The sequence below is a fragment of the Lithobates pipiens genome, unplaced genomic scaffold (assembly GCF_037356315.1).
Source record: "Lithobates pipiens isolate NorthernLeopardFrog02 unplaced genomic scaffold, aLitPip1_a1.2 Scaffold_19, whole genome shotgun sequence".
Taxonomy (NCBI): domain Eukaryota; kingdom Metazoa; phylum Chordata; class Amphibia; order Anura; family Ranidae; genus Lithobates; species Lithobates pipiens.
The window spans coordinates 289,803,064-289,826,128 of NW_027507764.1; the positions used below are offsets into that span (position 1 = coordinate 289,803,064).

At 43.3% G+C, this 23,065-nt stretch overlaps 1 protein-coding gene across 3 annotated transcripts in view; it reads right to left on the reverse strand.

The window, feature by feature from the left end:
- The window catches only part of CTNNAL1 (catenin alpha like 1), a 417,111-nt gene extending 397,287 nt beyond the window's left edge, over positions 1-19,824 (reverse strand). For 2 of the 3 annotated variants that reach the window (XM_077492001.1, XM_077492003.1), the window contains exon 1: positions 19,518-19,824. In XM_077492001.1, coding sequence (XP_077348127.1) covers positions 19,518-19,643 — 126 coding nt within the window. In that variant the 5' untranslated portion in view covers positions 19,644-19,824. Of the gene's footprint in view, positions 1-17,921; positions 17,949-19,517 lie in introns of those variants that run through there. The other variant, XM_077492002.1, reaches the window with a different exon arrangement.
- Positions 19,825-23,065: the final 3,241 nt, after the last annotated feature.

Below are 23,065 nucleotides of genomic sequence, written 5' to 3' on the forward strand. Positions count from 1 at the left end.
CATGCGCAGAAGGAGTGTTTCTCTTTTGGCCATATCTGGTCTCTGTGATGGGACCAGTCTAGCTGGTAAGCGGCAGTAATATTGGTGGTGGGAATCTGTCTCTGCATCTTTGAGGACACCTTTTTTTTTACCGGTGTGGTGTGTTACACGGTGGAGACTACAATCAAAAAGAATATATTCATTATATAACAATCTTTTGGTGTAGATGGTGATATGGACTAATTTTTTAATATACACATGCTTTGGATTATATTTTGCTTAAATATTGTTAGATATAGTCCTCTATTTATTTATTTTTATTTATTGTACTTATTTTTCACAAATATTTTTTTGGATCATTTTCTAGCGCAGCTTTTTTTGAAAATTAACTAGGATTTGTTTTGTGGGTATCTCACTTATAAAGTTGCTGCTGCACTCACGGTATAATATTTCATATAATTTCATTTGTCAATATTTTATTTAAGAATAGCGCTGTATTTTTTATTTTTTTTTATCCATAAAAGATTTTATTGAAAAAATGCAAGACATACAAACGTGCAAGTCATATAAGCATCATAAACACAAGGAGCTGCCACGACCTTAGCTACTCGCAATACAGACAGCGCTATTACCCTGTTACATTGGTCGTGGCTAATAGAACATTGCTATACAGAGGCACAACTGATTAGCAAACAAAGAAATAATGTGGACCTATCTTTTAAAGAGGCTTACTCAGGTCGTGCCGGGTAGTGCTGGGCCAGAGTCCCCAGCCTTCAGGACCGGTATGTTAGCGCTGTATTTTTTTGGGTTACATATATTTATATTACACACACACACACACACACACACACACAATACCGAGCTGCAGATGATGCGACAATACACACAAGAAACATCCTACTGACTGGTATCACAATAAATTGGGATGCGAGTGAAGCCATTAAATCTTAAAAGACAAGCGTATCTAAACTTGAAATCTTTTCCAGTTACGAGAAAATATGCTGGACAATAGGATGCAAAAGAGCTCCAAATTTTGCAATATAGATAAGCATGGCATGCATGTGTAAACAATTGAATGTGTTCCACAAGTAGGTACAATACAAATGTAATCTGAAATGGGGAATACAAGAAAAGATATGCTAAACAGAAGAAGTGTCTGAAGATAATTTAGTTTGAATAGTGTGACAAGTTATGTCATTTACTTGTCCTGGAAGCACACACGTGAGGCTTTATGAGGAGACATACGGAATTCCAAATAAAATAAAGCTGAAATCATTCATGTATTTGCCTCCAGAGAACAGATCACTTGTATTGTGGCGTTCTGCATTAAAAATGCATATTTAACTCAATTTTTTTTAGAACCTCAGCTATGGTTCATGGATAAAGTTTAAAGTATTAATGCCCCATGTACGTGGGGGGCATCCATGCCAAGAACGTACTTTAAGGGCCCAGTCGCATCACATCCTTATGTTGTTATGCACTACATTGTGTTACAAAGCGCAATAAAAATTAATGGGTTAAAACCACAACTTATTTTATACAAAAAAAAAAAAAAACTGGCAGCTTGTGTTGTAATGTGCTGTTGTGTACAAGCTGTTTTAAGGTGCATTGTGGTATCATAATGAAGGACACCACAATACAATAGGAATACTAGGTCCTCGGGGGAGCTACTTTGGTCACATTGTAGCTTTAGCTAAACCGAAAAAAATGCTGAGTTTTTCAAAGAAAACAAATACTCCCAACTGAATTTTGTTTTTTATTGTCAAAACAAGGATATAATCCAACATTAAGCATTACTCAAAACTGGCATTATACTTTCCTATGTCTACCACAGACGGTTTGCTCATAGCTGTCAAACATATTCATGTTCCATTGGTATCCGGTATGAATGGTATGAAGCATATTAAAACACACTTCGGGGGCGTGGCTAGCCGCGGAGCGAGATGGCCGCCTGAGATCTGAGCTCCGCTCCACGGCAGGCCTACGAAGCGACTTACCAGCAACGGACCTTCTCTCTCTCGTTCGCCAGAGAGAGGGGGGTTGAGGGACACAGGGGCGGCATGCCCGGACGCCGCCATCCACCTCCGCAACCGCGCCGGGTGACCGAGTTCTTCGGCCGCATGGATCATCAATCCAGCCAAGATGGCGCCGATCGGGCTGGCAGTGACACAGGCCCTTCGCCTCACAGATCCGCACAAGCCTCCCCGCAGCCTGCGCCTCCTGCACACTCATCATTAGCCCGCAGCAACAGAGAGAACACAGGAGATGGATAGCCTCCCTCCATCAAGTCACACGGGATGTGCCGCAGGAGAGAGGTAAGAGACTGGCCTCCTCCCCATGCAACTCTCCCCACAAAGCTCACATGGCTAAGAAACATCATGGCACTGACCCTGGCTCTGCTCTCGCTGCAACAGCCCCATTGTCTACCCTGGCCACCATACCTGTGACTGATAATCCTGTGTCTGAGTGCATGCTCAAATCCATGTTACTCACCCTGCAGAAAGACCTCCACAGGGAACTACAGCTCTGCTCTCCCTATCCCAAGTGCATGACCGACTGGAATGTCTGGAGGACAGAGCAGACATAACGGATGAGCACGTTTCTGATATGAGTAAAGCTCACAATGAACTTCTTGATGCTCATGAACACCACACAGAAGAAATTCAGAAAATTAAATTAAAGCTCGCAGACCTCGAAGACAGGTCCAGACGTAACATAAAATTTAGGGGGATCCCTGAAGCCGTACTACCCACTGACTTGCCAAACTACCTCCAACAACTTTTCCTCACCCTGCTCCCTAATCTCACACCCCATGATCTGATTATTGACCGAGCACATAGAATTGCTAAACCTGACCATCTTCCAGCTGACACACCCCGTGACGTCCTGGCCAGGATTCACTTTTACCAGATTAAAGAACAGCTACTTCGCACAGCCAGGAATCTGCGACCTCTACCAGCTCCCTACAGCAAACTGGCCCTTTTTGCGGATCTGTCTCCCGCCACCATGGAGCTCCGCAGATCATTCTCACCGGTCACATCCCTACTCCAGGAACACAATATTGCATACAAATGGGGCTACCCGACCAAATTATTAGTCACCTGCCAACAAAAATTGGTACCGATTCTGTCTCCCAAAGATGGCTATAAAAAGCTAACTAACTGGGGCCTACTCCCCATTCGCACGAAACCACAAGTGCAGGAGAAGCATTCTGCCGGATTGGCATATCCACCCCGACGCCCTTCAAACGGACGGGATAAAGTCTGATGTCTCTTACGGTTCAACAGCGCGCTTTGCACGCGCAGGCCTGCCAGGGCGACAGTTAAGTTTCACACCCCCGACGATAGAAAGTGTGCCAAGCACACTGCTGTATACTTCCTCCCTTTTTGTTCATAATAGTGCGCAAGTTCAGATATTTTAGTTACAGCACTTCTGTTCTTATTTGTTCTTATTTTTTTTTATTTTTCTGTTATTGTTAATTTGTTCGCAACTGCTTTATTATTGACCCACTGGTATCTGTCTCTTTGTGACACATCACCTGGTCCCTGAAACTCGTTTCCTTATTGCATAACTCCAGCAGTAGACTATGCAGTGACCGTCGTCCTGTTCTGGTTTGCAGGCCGAGGTTCACAGTTGGTGAAGTATATATGCTAAACTGAACAGTTGTCATAACTACACAGTATATTATTTTGTTCTCTATCTCTTGTGGCCGCGCTCGACGTCTGTGCACAGCTCGAACTACTTTACCATCATGCCACTCAAGATAGTATCCCTCAATGTCAAAGGACTCAATTCCCCTTTTAAAAGAAATCTCCTTTGGAAAGAAGCTTGCAAACAACAAGCTGATATACTTTGTGTACAAGAAACACACTTTCTAAAATCTAACCCTCCCAAATGTTCACACAATAATTATTCCCACTACTTCTTCTCTAATCATAGCCAGAAAAAAAGATGCGGAGTGATGATAGCCATCAAATCTACTTTGACCTTTGTCCAGCATCACATTGAATCAGACGAGGATGGTAGATATATAATAATGACGGCTACAATAGACAGTCACCAAGTAACACTGGTGAATGTCTATGCACCCAATACCTCCCAGAAAAAATTCTATAAAACAACTAAAGGCCAAGTTACACCTGCTCAACCCTGACTCCCTTGTTATTTGTGGAGACTTCAATGCCATTCCAGACCCATTACTAGACTCCACCAACCCCGGAAGGAAAGAAACCTCTGCTCTTTCCGCGTTTATGGACTCTGAGAACCTATATGACCCATGGAGATGTGCACACGATATTGAGCGCGACTACACCTTCTATTCCCACCCTGGTAATTCTTACTCTCGGATTGATCTCTTTCTAACGAACAAAAAAGCACTATTGGCTTCCGCAGACTCCCAGATTGGCACGATCACATGGTCAGACCATGCACCAATCTCATTGATCCTGTTTCCTCAGGCCTGCCCCACTAATCACTCTATCTGGCGGATGAACTCATCTCTGCTCACTAACCAATCATATGAACATGTTATAAAATCCGAGATTGAGAGTTACTTTGAACACAATTGTGCATCAGTAGCCAATCAGGCTATAGTTTGGTTGGCTCACAAAGCTTCTCTACGGGGGCTCTTTATAAAATTGGGAGCCCAAGAACGCAAGAAACGTTCTGCAGCAGTGGATAAAATCCTACAGCAGATCAAATCATTAGAAAGGACCCATAAAGCCAGTCCCACTAAAATAGTGTTAGACTCCCTATGTGAATGAAGAAGGGAACTTACTGAACTACTCAACCACAAATTTGACTATTATATCAAAAGACTAAAACTGAAAACTTATGCCTACAGTAATAAATCAGGAGCCTTCCTAGCTAAACAGGTCAAACAACAACAGCGTAAATCGAAAATCCCATACCTTCTAAATCCCAAGGGGGTACGCATGACTAGCCCCTTGGACATAGCCAATACATTTGCATCCTTTTACTCCGATCTCTACAATCTTCAAAAGACGATGCCAAACCCTCCAATTGACCCTATCGCTATAGACTCCTTCTTGTCCTCAATACACCTGCCTTCCTTGACCCCGACTCAACTACTAGACCTGTCTGCCCCTGTCTTGATTCATGAGATCCAGACTGCTATCAAATCCCTCCCCTTGCACAAAGCGCCGGGCCCCGACGGATTCATCAATGAATACTATAAGCACTTTTCTGACATCCTTGCCCCCCACCTATGCGCTACATTCAATCAGTACGCTTCCTCGGGAACAATGCCGAAGGAATGTCATGAAGCCCTCATTGTAACCTTACCCAAACCAGGTAAACCCGCAGACTCGCCAGGGAATTTCAGACCCATATCACTCCTGAACACGGACACTAAGATCTATGCTAAACTAATAGCTCTCCGTATATCTACGGTGATGACCCAACTGATCCACATTGATCAGGTGGGCTTCATCCCTGGTAGGCAGACCTCAGATGGCACTCGCCGCTTTATAGATATTATCTAGTGGGCAGAACACTCCAAAACGCCTTCTCTGCTTCTTTCTCTAGACGCAGAGAAGGCGTTTGATAGGGTGCATTGGAAATACTTAGAAGCCGTCCTACAAAAATTTGGTATCTCTGGCACGCTTCTGAGCGCCATTTTATGTCTCTACACAAACCCTAGCGCAAGAGTATGGACATCGGGAGTCCTATCGGACCCCTTTTATATTACTAACGGAACGCGACAGGGGTGTCCTCTCTCACCCCTGATTTTCGCCATGGTTATGGAACCGTTAGCCCAATACATCCGTTCTGACCCCGAAATCTCAGGCATCACTATACGATCAACAGAACATAAAATAGGCTTATATGCAGACGACGTGATCATATCGCTCTCCGACCCACATCGCTCACTGTCTGCTGTGACCCAAACTCTAGACCGGTTCAGTACAATATCTTTATACAAAGTGAATCACAGCAAATCCTTAATGTTAGCATTAGGCATAGACAAACCGACTATCCAACGAATATCTGCCTCTTCTTCCTTTTCCTGGTCCAAAAACAACACTTTGACCTACTTAGGAATCCATCTGACAGCCTCTAGCAAACTTCTTCTGCAAACTAATTTTTCGGCCCTCGTAGAGAAGCTTCATAAACTATCACAAGAACTGAACCACCCATTTGCATCATGGGCTGGAAGAATTGCTCTGGTCAAAATGTTTTTGCTACCACATGTTTTATATATCTTTCGTACTTTACCGGTGCCATTCCTTCCAACACATCTGAAGTCTCTTCAATCCCTTTTCCATGCTTTTATCTGGCAACACAAAAAGCCTAGGATCAAGAAGCAACACCGGATGACCTCAACAAGTTTGGGAGGTCTAGGTACCCCAAACGTTGTCCTTTATTATAAAGCAGTCCTTTTAGACCAACTTAAACTTTGGTGGGACAGGTCTACCCCCTCTAACTGGGCCCAGATAGAAGCAACAATGCTTCCTGCCGAACCTAAATTAATTCTAGCTGCCTCACTTCTGACACCCGGAATACAGCATTACCCTCTAAGCACTATTTCTGCCTCCCTGAGAGTCTGGACCTCTCTGCCTCAACTGTCAGGTGGCATACCCCCACTCTATGCTGCCATTTATACCTACCCAATCGCTCAAGCTAGTCCTCCCTGATCTTCCACTTCAACCGTGGATTGAGACTGGTATCTCGGACCTCGGAAAATTTTTCTCGGGTTCACAACTGAAATCTTTCGCTACATTACAAATCTCATACAACATCTCTCCCAAATCTTTTTACATGTACCTGAGGATCAGATCTCTATTCAACAAAATTGATTGGTCGGACCAATCTGGAACTTTGCGCAATACGCTCGCATATTTCAATCTGAAGAACCATATCTGCAAGGGCATCTCGTATTTCTACAAAGAACTATCTCGATCCTCAAAAAATGCAATCCAACCGCTAATCCTCCGATGGGCTGCGCACGCTCCGTCAAACTCATCTCCAGAAGCATGGCATCACGCTCTACTGTTACCTGCTAAACTATCAAAGAGTGCAACTCACTGGGAGTCGCTACAAAAACTCTTCCATCATTGGTACTATACGCCCAACAGGTTGGCCAAGATGTTCCTGAATACATCACCTCTCTGTTGGAGGGGATGTGGATCCATAGGGTCCTGTTATCATATATGGTGGGAATGTCCATCTCTCAGAGTTTTTTGGTCCCAAATCCAAGCTGTTCTTCAATCACTTGTCTGTAACACTTTGCCTATCTCTCCTTTGGATCTCCTTTTTGGACTATCAATACCATCTTGGCCCAAGAAATTCCACACAGTGTCCACCCACGTTCTAATTGCTGCGAGACTGGCGATTGCTCGCAAATGGAAAAGCCCTGACCCACCGGTCCTCCAAGATGTACTGTCAATCTTGAACACCAACTTTATTATGGAACACAACTTCTCTAAAGCTCACCTTACCACGACTAGGTTTCTCAGGGACTGGGAACCGTGGATTAAAGATCCGCGGAGTAAGCAACTCATATGACCTGGACCTCAACACAACCCAGTGGTCGGTTCTGTTCTGTTTTCTGGTTTATATTGTACTTTTATTGTTTTACACCATAAGTTTAATTGACGAATACAGACATTTCTTAATGTTGTATGTTTGACAAACACAACGCATTGTAAAATTCGCTATGATAGCTACCTATTCCTTCCATCGAATCTTACGTTGTTGCTATTCTAGCATGAACTTCCTTGTTAAGAAGCACGTTACCAGTAGTAGCGCAACATGGTATTGCTATTTATATATTCTTTATCGACCTACGTGTTTATCACTGTAATGGCGTGTAATTACTCTTTCTTTTTGTTTCTGTACTGACATATCCTGTACACATTGTATCTTAAGAAAGAAAACTTCAATAAAACTTTAAGTTGAAAAAAAAAAAAAAAAAAAAAACACACACTTCATGTTTGAAGTAGCTGTCCTAAACGGCACAAAACAAAACGTCACTGAGCAGAAGAGGAACAACCTGACCTGCCAAGCCATATCCAATCAGGAAATTCACGGCAATCTACAGGAAGCAGTATGCCAACACCACATCATTCTATTAATTAGAATAATGTGTCTCTGCTCACTGCTTAAAGGAAATAGGATAACTCAACATCTAGCCACAGAACCTCAAGTATCATCTGTCAGATAAGTTGTCAGATTTTTTTCCTTTGCAATAAAAGTGCCATTCGTCGTTTCTACTCAGAACTATGGTGGCACATAGTTTAATATGTAACGAAGTGGTAAGAGAATCTGCATACCTTGCTGAGACACAAGGCAAGGTGGTAACAATGCAGTAACCTTTTTAACTTTAGGGAAAAATAAAAAATGACCAAAATAGTTCCAGCCCAATAAGTATCCCTCCCAGTAAACTGGCCCTTTGATTAAAAAGTTTGGAGACCTCTGGTCTAGGGGATGTGCTAATACATAACCCCCCCTTAACCCATGGTCTGCCAGTGCCTGAATGTGGGTGGACCCTCTCCATCTCATACAATGCAGGACCAGAAGTGGCTGCTGGTCCTGCATTGTACATAACATCAGCAACTAAGGCTGTGACATGACTAGTCAGAGACGGGCAAGAAAAGAGGCATCAGAGGACCAGTCCTGACAACCAGAACTGGTAGGGACAAAGACTATGAAAGATAGCAATAGACACTATATTACCAAAAGTATTGGGAAACCTGCTTTTACATGCACATGAACTTAAATAGCATCCCAGTCTTAGCACGTAGACTTCAATATTGAGTTGGCCCACTCTTTGCAACTATAACAGTGCCAACTCTTCTGAGAAGGCTGTCCAGAAGGTTTAAGAGTGTGTTTATGGGAATGTTTGACCATTCTTCCAGAAGATTCATGCTTACATTAAGTGGATACAGCATCAGTCCAATGCTGTATTTTGGCGCCTTTACACTGAGAACTAAGCGATCAAACACTGCCGATCGCTCGGTTTTCACAGTTCCATGAACAGAGACTGCAGACTGTCAGTCACAGCTCTCTGCTTTCCCCCTCCTCACTCACTGGAGCGCTGGGCTGTGGATGGGGCGGGGGTGGAGATAGCCGGCTCAGGCTCTCAGCGGCTCACACAGAGGTCGAGTCATGTGTTGCCTGGAACAACTTCTGTGACGTCAGCAGAAAGCAGACTTCAGCACGCTCTCTACTGAATATAGGTTACAAGAGTGCAAAACTAACTGCCCTCCTGTGACCCATAGGAGAAGTACAGACAAACGAGCTTGGAAGGAAGACTGGGTGAAGATGGTAGTCCCAGCAGCAGTGACAGCATGCCACTGTAGGGCTTTGCTTTAGGCTGCATTCACACCTGAGCGTAGCGTTTTCAAGCGTTTTTTGCAGCGTTCTTACCGCAATTTGCATCGTTTTTTACCGCGATTCGCGGCGTTTTGTACCACGTTTTTTACCGCGAGTTTGTGCAGGGCAAAAGGTCACCAATGTTAAAAGAAGAAAAACGCCCAAATCAGCCCGATTCGCATGACAAAAAAGGGTCCGGAACTTGTTTGAGCTTCAGGCGACTTGGAGTGGAGAAGTGAACCATCTCCATTGAGAATAATGGATTTTTTCCCCTCCAGCGTTTTGTAGCTTCAGGCGTCAAGCTACAAAACGCTCAGGTGTGAATGGGGTCTTAAGGCGGTTGTATACCCGCACATCAAGAGGAAAAAAAATTAAAAAAAATAAAAAATAAAAAGAAAAAAGAAAAAAGAAAACCAACCCCGCAAGGCAAAGGCATAATGAGCTAGTATGCACCGCATCTGTCGGACCTTCAGCCAATTCACAGCGCATGTGCCGCCGACGTGGCAAGCAAGTGGCTGCATGCAAAAGGAAATATATCCTAACCCATATAGGTTTAGGAGATATTAATTTTACCTACAGGTAAGTCATTATAGGCTTACCTGTAGGTAAAAAAAAATTACAAATTAGGGTATACAACCACTTTAAGGCAAGTCTTTCATAAAATGCTAGTATGCATTGCATACTGGCACTTTATGCTCGTAAAGTATTAACCCCCAAAAAATAAAAATATTGATCCCATTTCTTCAAAGCACGTTATACAGCACAGTGCTTGTGCTGTGTCATTTGGCCCCCGTATTACCTGAAATAGCTGGCTGATCCTGTCAGTTTCTGCCCTCCCCTCTAAACTGACCACGATACTCAGGGCTGCTAAACCCTGACACAGTGGTCAGTATGTGCCTCCATCAGCCGCAGCTCTGCTCTCTGTGTCCGTCTCCCTCTGTCCTCTTCCCCTCCTTGTTAACTCCCTGATCCTCCCCTCCTGCGCTTAAAAAAAACCCAAAAAAATAAAAAATAAAAAAAAAGTTTTTCTTCTATAGTTCCTTCTATAAGTATTAAGTTCCCCAGTGGATGTAATTTTTTAAAATATGCAGTATAATAGCTCACTTCATAGCAACATTCAGCGCGCACATGACTGCCCACCAGTCTCCCCCGAAGACATCAGTGGGGGTTTCCCAGCACCTCCCCCTGCAGCCATCAGATCAGGACAGGAGAGTGGCGAATTGCGCTCTGAAGTAAGCCATTATACAAATTTTTTCAAATTGCATCAAAAACAAAAACAAACACTTAGTGTTATATACCAGAAGGAATTATAGAACATTTTTGACCTTAAACCCTAACTTGCAAGAGGAAGGTTTATTTTTTTTGAGGTTTACTACTGCTTTAATATCTTACTCAGTTTGCAAACTAGCCTAATCTAGAGGATATACATTTGAGTAAGAGAAGGACAAATGTTTGAAGCGATCACCTTTACCAGATACACCTAGAACAGTCACACTGTCACCCAGATACAGCAACTACAACAGATATAGTTATGGAACACATCCAGCAATAGGGTAGTAAAAAAAGCACTTCAGAACACTGGACGAGTATTATTTACAGACTATGTACATGTCAGCAACTGAGTGGTTTAGAAATACAACCTGCCATTTATTTATAAGCTTGAAAATGTGCACATCTCTCTGTAACTACAATAGACCTGTGTCAGGAAGCCTTCCAAAGCAAGGATCAGAAGATCTGAAAGCACTGGAATAATCCAGTATACTATAGTGTCATACGAAGAACATCCAGGTCTGCTTGTCTGCAGATCTTACTTTTGTCAAGCACATATCTTGCAGTACTAGGTCTTCTTTACAAGAGAAGTGACCTTTGCCTGTTATAACTCACGGTTAAACAACATCTACATAAAAGGTTAAGCTTTTGCAGGTTTTTTTCCTACAAGGGTTCCCGCTTATGTGAATGCTCAAATATAGGTGTGAGCATAAGCACATTTACCATAATATATACAGTACATACATCCTACCACTGCATATCTTGGTTACTCAGCAATCACCAGCCATTACAATGTAATCCAGTCTTGGATACAAGCCAACTATAAAGAGCATGTAAATATCTATAGCTTTGCCAACTTCCTCTGCTTGAGGCCGAAGAATAATTTGGTTATGTCTGAAACATTAGACTGTTTTTCAAAGTGCAAAAGACGGATTGTGTTGGCAAACTTATCCAAGAGAGGTGATACAGTCTCTCTCAGGTGTAAAGAATTCTTAGTGGCTGTTGCTATTGTTTAAAGCCCAACTCCAGACAAAAATTGTATTTAAAGTGGAAGTAAAGGCTCCCTATAAGTGTTCTTAAAAAGGTGGTCTTCCCTCTCCCCTTACTGGTGCTGTATAGCCTTCCACAAATTCCAGTTCCCGGGCCAGAGGCATCTGCTGCAAGGGAGGAGAGGGAGCACCAACAATAGATGGGCAATGGGTGACGTTAGGACACCAGGAATTCACGGCTATTGTGGAGTGCTCCCTTACACAAGAAAAGCTGAAGCTTGTGGATTGCCTGACCACAATAATAAAAAAAAATAAAAAATCCAAGTCACTTCTATAAAGGCTTTACAGGGGGAGGCAGGCAGCATTTTTAAATCCAAACTCCAGCATTCTGTTACTTGAAAATATTCTATTTTGACCAGGCTGGTCCAAACTATTACCTTCACTAAACAGAAGTGCCCGCTTTGAGCGTTGTATGAACTATGTCAGTTACATACAGTACTCTGCACTGTGCCCCACCCCCTCTACTCACCAACGCACTCGCTGCCCAAGAGCTTGCCAACCACTTCAAAAGATAAGATTAATGCAATACGCGAAGACACCACCACTGTGCGTACATCTTCCTCACTCAACGTATCTTGCCTAAAAGCACAGTCAACACAAACCTCTTTTGACCTGGCTAATACTGAATAGGTTACAAAACATTTTTCAGATGCTCATATAACCAAATGTCCCCTGGATCCTGTTCCCTCACAACTTCTACGGTCACCCTCTTATTCTATGCTCCCTCACATCTTCAATCTCTCCCTCTCTAGTGGCACCTTCCCCTCCCCTCTAAAACATGCACCAATCAATCCCATACTTAAAAAGCCCTCACTGGACCCCATCAACCTGAACAACTTAAGACCCATCATCCCATTGCTCTCATTCACCTCCAAACTTCTAAAACGCTTAGGCTACAACAGTCTTAGCTCTTACCTCAGTGAAAATAGCCTTCTTGACCCCTTACAATCTGGTTTTCGCTCACAGCCCGACAGTGAAAAAGCATTACAAAAACTCAAAATGTATTTACTAACTGCTAAAACCAATGGCCACTACTCTATACTCCTACTGCTTGACCTCTCTGCGGCCTTTGATACAGAGTTTGAGAAGGAGTGGGTGGTCAACGTTATCACAGAGCTCTTTTAGTATTTCCTACAACTGTCTCCTCTTTGCCCCTTTAAGTGAGGGTCCCCAAAGGTTCTGTTCTTGGACCCCTTCTCTATCTACACCTTCTACCTTGGTCACTTGATAGCCACCCAAGGCTTCCAATACCATCTATACGCCGACACCCAAAATTGTCTACTCCTCACTCCTTCAGTCTCCTCTCGCATTACTGACATATCAGCATGGATGTCGCGCCACTTGCTTAAACAAAATCTCTCTAAGACCAAGCTGGTAATACTCCCCCTGGTCCATGCCCCTTCCATGACTTTTCCCATCACAATCAATAGAGCAACCATCAATCATCCCCTCATGCTAGGGTACTAGGTATAATCCTAGACTCTGACCTGTCCTTTTAGCCCCAAATCCAAACGCTGTTGAAAGCTTGTAGATTTCACCTCCATAACATCCCTAAAATATGCCCCTTCTTAACAAATGAAACCACCAAGCTACTCCTCATTTACTCCCTTGTCATCTCTCGCCTTGACTATTTCAACTCCTTTCTCCTTGGCCTACCTCTCCATAGGCTGTTCCCCCTTCAGACTATCATGAATGCTGCTGCCAGACTTCTCCACCATACCAACCGCTCAGTGTCTGCCACCCCTCTCACTGGTTCCCGATCGCCCACAAATTTAACCACAAATTTACAAAGCCATTCACAACTCTGTCCCAAGCTACATCACCAATCTCGTCTCCCAATATCAAACACACTGTCCTCTACACTTCTCTCAAGCTCCCTTGTCTGCTCCTCCCATGCTCGTCTCCAGGATTTCTCCAGATCCTCTGGAACTCTACTTCAACCTGTCCAGCTATCTCCTACTCTAGCTGCCTTCAGGCAATCCCTAGAAACTCTTAAGGGAAGCCTATGGCAGGACCAACTAATCTTACCACCGCCATCAGCTCATTCCCCACAGTCACTACCTTTTGTACCACCTGCCCCACCCTATTAGATTGTAAACTCTTCTGAGCAGGGCCCTCTTAATCCTCTTGTATTTTATTATATTGTAACTATATTGTCTCCTTTTATATTGTAAAGTGTTGCATAAACCGTTGGCGCTATATAAATTCTGTTTATTAATAATTTGAGATCCACCAAGAAATACTGAATGCAGTTCAAGGACCTGCCTGATCAAATAGGTTAGGAAGTTCCCTGTATTACAAGTTGGTGCAGGTTGACTATACAGAAATTGTATGGTCAGACTGTTACATTGAAAGTGAGCTTAAGACTTATAAGAACTACAGTATGCAATAGGAGGTCCTACCAAAACTTCCCATACAATCTATACCCAATCAGGTAATCACTGAACTATATGGGGGTTGTGAGAAAGAGCATCTGTCAAAAAATGTCAGATCTTAAGAAGAGAAAAAAAAAAAAAAAAGGGGGGGGGGGGGGGGGGAGTTTAATCTGGGTAGTTGGAATTGATTTCCATCTCTAAATTTACTCATCAAAATATGGTACAGACCTGATGGACATGCTACTCAGAATCCTTCGTTGCCTAAAAACACCAGTCAATTCCACTTGATCTTTATTTATACAGAACATGAAATGAGCTTCCATAAATCTTTTTTCAGGGCTATTTAAAGCTTGTGTAACATTTTCCATAAAAAACACTAAGCCCCTTTTATCATTACATTTATGGACAAAAGGAATTGCAGCACATCCCTAGTTGGAAAGTTACAAACTTAATTACATTTGGATTAAACTTTTGCTTGATTAACCCAAGAACACAGAAGTCCTAGGGACATTGTGCTAAGCTGAAATACTTCTCCAATCAGAAAAAAAAATTAAATAAAAAAATAAATAAATAAATTAAAAAAAATTAAAAAAAAAGGCAAAAACTGTCCAGGAATACAAAGCAAAAGGAAACCTATGAGACCAGAGGTTCAATACAGTGAATGTCAATTTCTCTTAAGCCCTCATGCACTCTAAACCACACACAAGTATACAGTGCGCAGCCATAAACTATGTCCATTGGCAGTTTAGGGAAATAACATTGATTACCCCGTTACAATGGCATCTGAAAGTTTTGGGGGATATATTAGGCAGCAAGTAAACATGTTGTCCCTGAAGTTGTTTTGAAAGCAGAAAAAAAAACGGGCATGGCAGTTTGTTGTGTATGGGACTACATAGCTGTAAACCTGAGTCCATAGCTCAAACTGCCTACAATGGGCATGTGAGCATCAGAACTGAGCAGTGGAAGAAGGCGGCCTGGTCTGACAAATCAGATTTTCTTTTACATAACGTGAATGGCTGAGTGTGTGTTGCTTAAAGATGGCACCAGGATGCACTATGGGAAGAAGGCAAGATGGCAGAGGCACCAGCACCATGGAAATGCTTGCTGGTATGGTGGGCAGCATGTAGGGCAGACCAGGCACTCAGAAGTCCACCCATATATAGGGCGGTCATAGACAATCTCAGCTGGTTCAGCAAGTCCCAGCCAATATTTGACCCATTTATGGACAAGGCTCAATGTACCCAAGCCGATTTAAAATCAACTTGGGTACAACCAGCCTGGCAGATTTTACATACGATTATCGCTAGCGAGTGGTAGAGCCACTAGCAATAATCACCATCTATCTGGAGGGGAGACTGATGACCCTGATGTGAAAGGGAAGCAGGACGACAACTGAGTACTCTGATGTGATGGAGGACCCCATTTTAGACTAGGGGAGCCGCAAGGTTTTCTCATTGCCTTCACTAAAGAAGGTTGAGAAACACTGCTCCAAAGACCTGCTACTAGGTTAACTGGCTACTTTCTAAAGTGGCCCTGGTATCTGTATGCGAGGCAGAGAACTTAAGCTGGCCATAGATGATACGAATCTCGGCCGGTTTAGTGGGAAACGGCTGGGGTGGCTTCCCTCGCCCAGAGAACACAATGGCTCTGCAGGAGGGATTACCCTGCCAACACTGACTGCGTTGGGGAAAGTGGAGCACATTTCTTTCCTGCAGCCATGGTCTGCAGGCAAGAAATTCACTCTGTCTATGGCCAGCCATAGATTGTAAGCTCCTTGAGGCAGGGACTGATGTGAATGTACAATATATGTAAAGTGCTGCCTAAACAGTCAGCACTATACAAAATATTTATAATATCACAGAGCGCATTTCAGATGTGTGGCAAGGGCAACCACCAGTGTAAATGAGCCCCAAGTATATGGCCAGCTTTTGTCTCTCCACACCGTTACATGAACCTGAACAAATGAACACGGTCAGATGATGTACGTAGTGAAAAAGCATGGAACGGTTTTCCTTTAAAAGAGAAAGAAATTGATGGAATGAAAAGAGCTTTAATGTGGCAATCCAAAACACTTTTTAAGGCAACGCTGGCCTTGATCTGAATGTCATTTAAAGCCCATTAAGATGTGATTTAACTACCCGATAGTTCCGTAATAAAATCTTTATGCAAGGTTTAAATAAGAAATATGCATTTTTATTACAAGCTGGAGTTAAAAGGCAGATATTTTTCTTAGCTTTGCCAAAGACTTTCTTTTAATGAAAACATTTCCCAAGGAAGTAAAAGTAGCAGAGAATATGGAATTTTATTGGTCTGAGTACAGCAGTACATAAAAGGATGTCGCACTTTTCTTTGCTGTTCATGGGACTGAATAAATCACTTGTAAACACAAAACCAAAAACTCCACTTTTTGGAGAAGTGAGGTTCACTTGGAAGAATTCTATTTTTTTTTTTTTCACTACGCAGTATAAAAACACAAAGCATAACCTGTCTTGTCTATAATCTAGCGGTGAAGGAGTTTATTTGAAGCAATAAACATTTTGTTTCCTCTTATCTTTTAAGTTTTAGCTAATAACTCTGCAACATGATTACAGTCTTGTGTCTTACTATTTATTACAAATCAAGAAAACCAAAGAACAATTAAATGGCCCATGAGCATCATATATACACAGCAGATTAAGATTTTCCAGTTATTAATACATACTCAATATGTATAGACTGCATAGGCTTTCTGGCATGTTCACTCTTGTTTAATGATACCTCAATGGATAACTGTAAACATAGTACATGATCTTGCCTTACAGAACTGAGGTTCTTGTTGCAATTTCCATCGAGGACAGTATCTACTTAGTATTTCGGGCTTCAAAAGAATTTGTATTTACAAGCCAAAAGCATATTGGCTAAAAATAACGGTCTATTTAAAACTGGTTCTAAAGTGTTATCACGTTCCTGTAAAAGTTTATTAGGGACCTTCACTCCTAAAATGTACTTTTGCTTACTGCAACCTTATGCTATTTAGCCTTTTGCTTACCACCTAACGCATATATGCGTTAGTATGAAAAGTGGCCTTTAACGCGCAGACACTGCACATTTTTCAATAGTGGCATGAGGTTCTTTGCTGGCACTGCACTCCCAGCACCCCGACCGAGCTGTCACCACCAACAGCTCTTGGCCACAGCTTCCGTTTTGGCAGCCAGCTAGACAGGTTCCCAATCATGCAACTGTGAAAGCCAATCACAGTAGGCACATCTTTCTGGGCATTAATGCTAGGAGCCAGTGTTAGGGGTCAAAAACATGATGTTTTTTTTGGGGGGGTCATTTGTTAACTTTTTTTTACTCCAACCAGCTCCTGCTACCACTCTCACCCCTGCTTTTGCAACCTCCTGGGAAATGCGACAGGAATATCAAGAGTAGGCATGGACAGCGGCTGGACAAAGTGGCGCATCTTCAAGGATCAGCTACAAGAACCCAACAGGCAGTGAGCTCCTGAGGACACAAAGGAATGGGTAATGGCGCATCATCTAGGACATCAAGGATGACACTGGAGGGTGGACAAAGTGGTGCATCATCAAGGACTGGTTGCAAGAACTAAAGAGGCAGTAAGCTTCTGATGAGACAGAAAGCAATGGGAGAAGCATTATCAAACACATCAAGGATGACACCAGAGGGTGGACAAGGTGGTGCATCATCAATGACCCACTGCAAGAACCCAAGAGTGAGCTCCTGATGACACAGGAATGAATGAGACCTGGCCTAGTGAAAAAAGTAGCTAGTCACAGAAGAACAACACTGGGTATGCGAGTATGAGTTTTGAAACTAACCCAGCAATACAGCCAAAACAGGGTAAACCCAAAAAAAAGGCAGCCAAGGAAAGAGCGGGGGGAGGGGTAAAGTCTCTCTTTAACCTCTTGCTTACCATGCAATGCATATATGCGGCTGCAAGGAAACCGTGCCTTAACATCCAGCAGCTCCACATTTGCATCAACGGCAGCCTGAAGTTGCGTGCAGCACGCTTCCAAAAACACTAACCGCTTTCTGTCACAGCTTCTGATCCAGACCACTGTGAGTGCCAATGACAGCAATCACCTGATACAAAAGCCACGCCTCCTCCCAAGTATTGAATCCACTTAAAGGGTCCCTAGGAAACAATGTTAAGGGGTTAAACGGTAGGCTCTTCTCGGGCTGGGACTGATGACAAAAGTCTACGTACAACGCTGCATAATAGGCTGCCACCACATACCAGGCGATTAAAAAGCCATCAAGCTTGGAGAGAGTTTATTCATCGCACAGCCCACATAGTCCAGCACTTCTGCTCAAAAGAATGCATGTTTAATGAATGTAGCGGCTTGATGTTAGGATTAAATAAAAGATATTAAATAAAAAGACGCAGAGCACATTGGTGGCTTTTCTGCTGGTAAATAAATAATCCAGTTGCTAAGTGGCATTGTTTATATAACAAAAAGAAAAAAAAAAAAAAAAAAAGTATTACAAGACAAAACTGATACATTGTATATAAAACACACACTAATTATATATATATATATACACACACACACACACACACACACATAAATATATATTTATTTTTGTGCGTGTGTAGATATAGGATTACATACAACACCTTGTACATAAGAAATATAGTAATAATAAAAAATATTAAAGGACAAAAACGGATCTCGTGTATATAACTAAGAAAAAAAAAAAAAAAAAAAAAAAAAAATTTAGATACAAAACTGACACCTTGTATATAACAATGTTAAATATTTTTTTTCCTTAGTTATATACACAAGGGATCAGTTTTGTCTTTTAATGTTTTTATATGGAAGGTTTCAGTTTTGTATAACAATATTTTTATATATAGAAGGTATCAGTTTTGTAATATATATATATATATATATATATATATATATATATATATATATATATATATATATACATATACACACACACACGGTTTCAGTTTTGTATAAAAATAATAATAATAATAATAATAATAATACTATTACAAAACCTTGTATATTTAACAAACACATCTAATAATAGCAGAGAAAATTGAGCCCTGGTATGAGGAATTCGGGAAGTGTCCTGTGGGTTTGTAGGAGGACATGGACCCACCACAGAAGTCATCTCCTTTCCATACAGCGATGCTCCAACACCTAGAATGGGGGACAACTGCAGATGCAGCCGGAGCTCCCAGTTGGACATTGCACTGGTTCCATGACCATCCTATACTTGTGGATAGAAGATTAAGATAGCTCCAGCCTGGTAGGCACACCATGGATCAGATGACAGGCCAGTCATAATGAATGCCTAATGATTGTCTACATATGTTTCTAATAAAGCCTCCCCCAGGGCTATGCTCCACAGGCACAACCTGCTTATTTATTTATCCTCCTCCCCCATCTACAATAACACAGTAGAGTAGTAGAATGCAGGCTCAGGAGCTGAGCACTTTGTGTCCCCAGGCTGGGAGAAGTATTACTGCTCAGGTAGGTTGTCACCCTGCTCTTACCTGGGACACTAGAGGGATGAGGGTCTGCTCCACTGATTTAGTTTTGATCTCCAAGCCGGTGTCCATGCTGAATCCAGAGGAGGAAGAAGAGGAGACCCCACTACTGCTGCACGGAGAAGTGGCCATGACTCGCAGATCAGTCCCAGGCTCCCTCCTGTATCCGCACACCAACCACTGGACGTGTCCTCTGTCCGATCTCCGGGCACTATGGACCAAACTCCGACCACTCTATGGAGACATCACAGATACCTCACCACGCTACAGACGGTCAGTGCTCCGATGTGTGGAGTCCCAGCCTGAGCTCCCTTCTCCCGCCCCCTACATAACCCCGCCCACCACCACGCAGGTCACCTCCCCCCAGCCTGCAACTTTCTCATTCTTCTCCAATTCCTTTCTGCTTGTCCTAAGTGAGCAAATAGAGCTGAAGACTTCTTCCTTGCCACCCATCATCCATCCATCCATCCACCCATCATCCACCCTCCATCTATCATCCATCCATCATCCATCCACCATCCATCCACCCATCGTCCACCATCCATCCATCCATCCATCATCCATCCATCCATTTCTTGTGTTTTTCTTTCTCTTGTCTATATAGATAGATAGATATTAATATATTTATCATTATTATTATTTCTTTCTTTTCTGATCAAGGAGTAATGGTTGTGTAGTCACCCACTAATTTGATCGATATGACCCACCCGGCCGGGGGAGTGGATTTCACACAATCGTCACTTATGGCACTCGCAAACACTTTTCAATTTTTTTTTCTATTATTATCATATCGATCAAATCAAAACGATCAGCTTCCTTTCTGATTTAACCACTTCAATACCGGGCACTCCCCCCCCCCCCCCTTCCTGCCCAGGATGATTTTCAGCTTTCAGCGCTGTCACATTTTAAACGACATTTGTGCGGTCATGCAACACTTTTCCCATATGACATTTTTACCATGTTCTTCCCACAAATAGAGCTTTCTTTTTGGGGTATTTGATCACCTCTGCGGTTTTTATTTTTTGCGCTATAAATAAAATAATGTCTTTGAATTTCTCCTTCGCTGATGGGCACTGATGAGGCTGCACTGATAGGTGACACTGATGGGCAGCACTGACAGGCGGCACTAATAGATGGCAATGATGGCAATGATGGGCAGCACTGGTGATGAGGTACTGACAGTCAATACTGATGGGCACTAATTGGCATCTGTGAAGGGCACTGATAGGCATTACTGATTGGCACTTTGGTGGGCACTAACTGGCAGCTGATGGGCAGTGATTGACAGATGTGGGGGGCACCTCTGATGGGGCCTGAGCTCATAATCAATGCGCTGATTATCAATGCAGACCCCCCCCCCCCCCTCACAGGAGAGCCACAGATCAGCTCTCCTGTCAGAGCGAACCGAGGAAAGCCATTTACGACACTTCATGGTTACACGCTGTGATCAGCTGTGATTGGTCACAGCTGATCACATGGTAAAGAGTCTACATCATAGGCTCTTTACAACAATTGGCGTTGCGGTGTGTCAGAGTGACACACGACACCATCGATCGCCATGCGCAAGCGATCATGGTTTATCCTGTTCGATATCCAGTCAGGATAACTTAAAGTGGTTGTAAACCTTCATGTTTTTTTCATCTGGCGGGGACGCACTCTTCATCTGCCCGGGGTTCCCGCTGCTGTCAATCAAATCCAATGACGCGGGGGTGGAGCCGAGTCATGGATGCCAAATGATGGACTTGGGAACGTGCCCACGGGGTAACCCTCCTGGAGAGCGCTTCTCCTAGGGGGTTATCTGATGCGGGGAGGAGCCACGAGAGCCACTGGGGGACCCCAAAAGACGGTGTTCGGGCCACTCTGTAAAACGATCTGCACAGTGGAGGTAAGTATTGCATTTTTTTTTTTTAAATAAACAAAGCTTTACAATCTCTTTAACTGCTTTGGCTGCTCTGATGGGCACTGATGAGGTGGCACTTATGGGCACTGATGAGGCGGCACTTATGGGTACTGATTAGATGGCACTGATGAGGAGGCACTAATATGCCGAACTGATGGGCACTGATAAATGGCTCTGATAAGCACTGATAGGTGACACTGATGGGCACTGTTAGGTTGCACCAGTGGGCAATGATAGGTGGCACTGCTGGGCACTGGTGGGCACGGATGAGCAGGCACTGAAAGGCAGCACTGACTGGTATCAATAATGGGCACTGATTGGTGTCACTGATGGGTAATGATTTGTGTCACTGATGGGTACTGATTGGTGTCACTGATGTGCACTGATTTGTGTCACTAATTGGCACTGCTGGGGCTTTACTGTAATCAGGGCACTGATGACCCTGATTACCTGCCCTGGTCTCCCCTGCAAGGAGATGCTGCTGATCGGCTCTCCTCACCACACACCCTGTCAGTGTGAGGCGAAGAGAGCCGATTAACGGCACTTCTGCATTAAGATGTGACCGGCTGTAATTGGACCGATCCGATCACATGGTTAAAGAGTCGTCAGCTCTTTACAGAGATCAGGGCCACGGTATGTCCCAACAACATGGCCGTGATCGCCATGCTGCGTGCCCCCACGGGCATGAGAGCAGCCATTCTGGGGCGCAGTCATATGATGTCCTCCCAGAACGAGAGCCACCCAACTCCTCCAGCATTTGACGGTGGGTGGGCGAGAAAGTGTTGAAACTGGGTACACACTAGAAGGTTTTTTTTTTCCGTTTAACTCAGAGGGCTGAACAAAAGAAAGCTGAGATTGCCGTTCTAAAACACGTAATGTTAGTGCGGCAATCTCCCCACCATCAAAATGCACCAGCATGCCCATTTGACAAAAGCCAGTTGTGAGACCAGCTTCTACTGCTGATTTTTGGCAGATTTTTGGTCCTTTAAGCTTTTCACACTACTGCAATGCAATTAACAGTGCGATTCTATGGTGCAAGTTTGATGCAACTTTGCATATTGTATGTAGGCCAAGTCATACTGGAGATTGCACCAAAGTAATGCAAGAACCTTTTCCAAAATCGCCTCATTATGAATCACATCACCATTGAAAACAATGTGATTTGCCTTGTCATACCATTCTGTGTGACGCAAGTCACATCAGAAGTCACACTAGGATGTAAGCAGTTGCCTACGGGGTACTATTGAATGCATGTCTGCTGTTTAATGCTGTATTAATTGCACAATGTAGCTATGTAGTTAGTTCATGCTGTCCTGGATGGGAAAAGGGTTAACTATTTCTCAGATCTTTCCTGGGTTTCTTGGGTGCTGCCCCCGGTTGTTAGCCACATAACCATAAGGGGAGGGCTCAAGGCAAGTGTTCTCTTCTACATGGGATTACAGAGGAAGATCTGCAGCACCATTTAGTCCTACTGGAGCACGTGGGCCACCATCTGACTCACCCTGCTGGGATCCATGGAACTAGGGACCTACCACTACTGGACTGGAGCTCAATGGACTTTCCTTTGGGCAAGGTATGAACCTGGGCACACATTAGATAGCTAGGACTGTGTATGAAGGAGAAAAAGGGGCATCTGCTCAGGGCCCTGTCACTG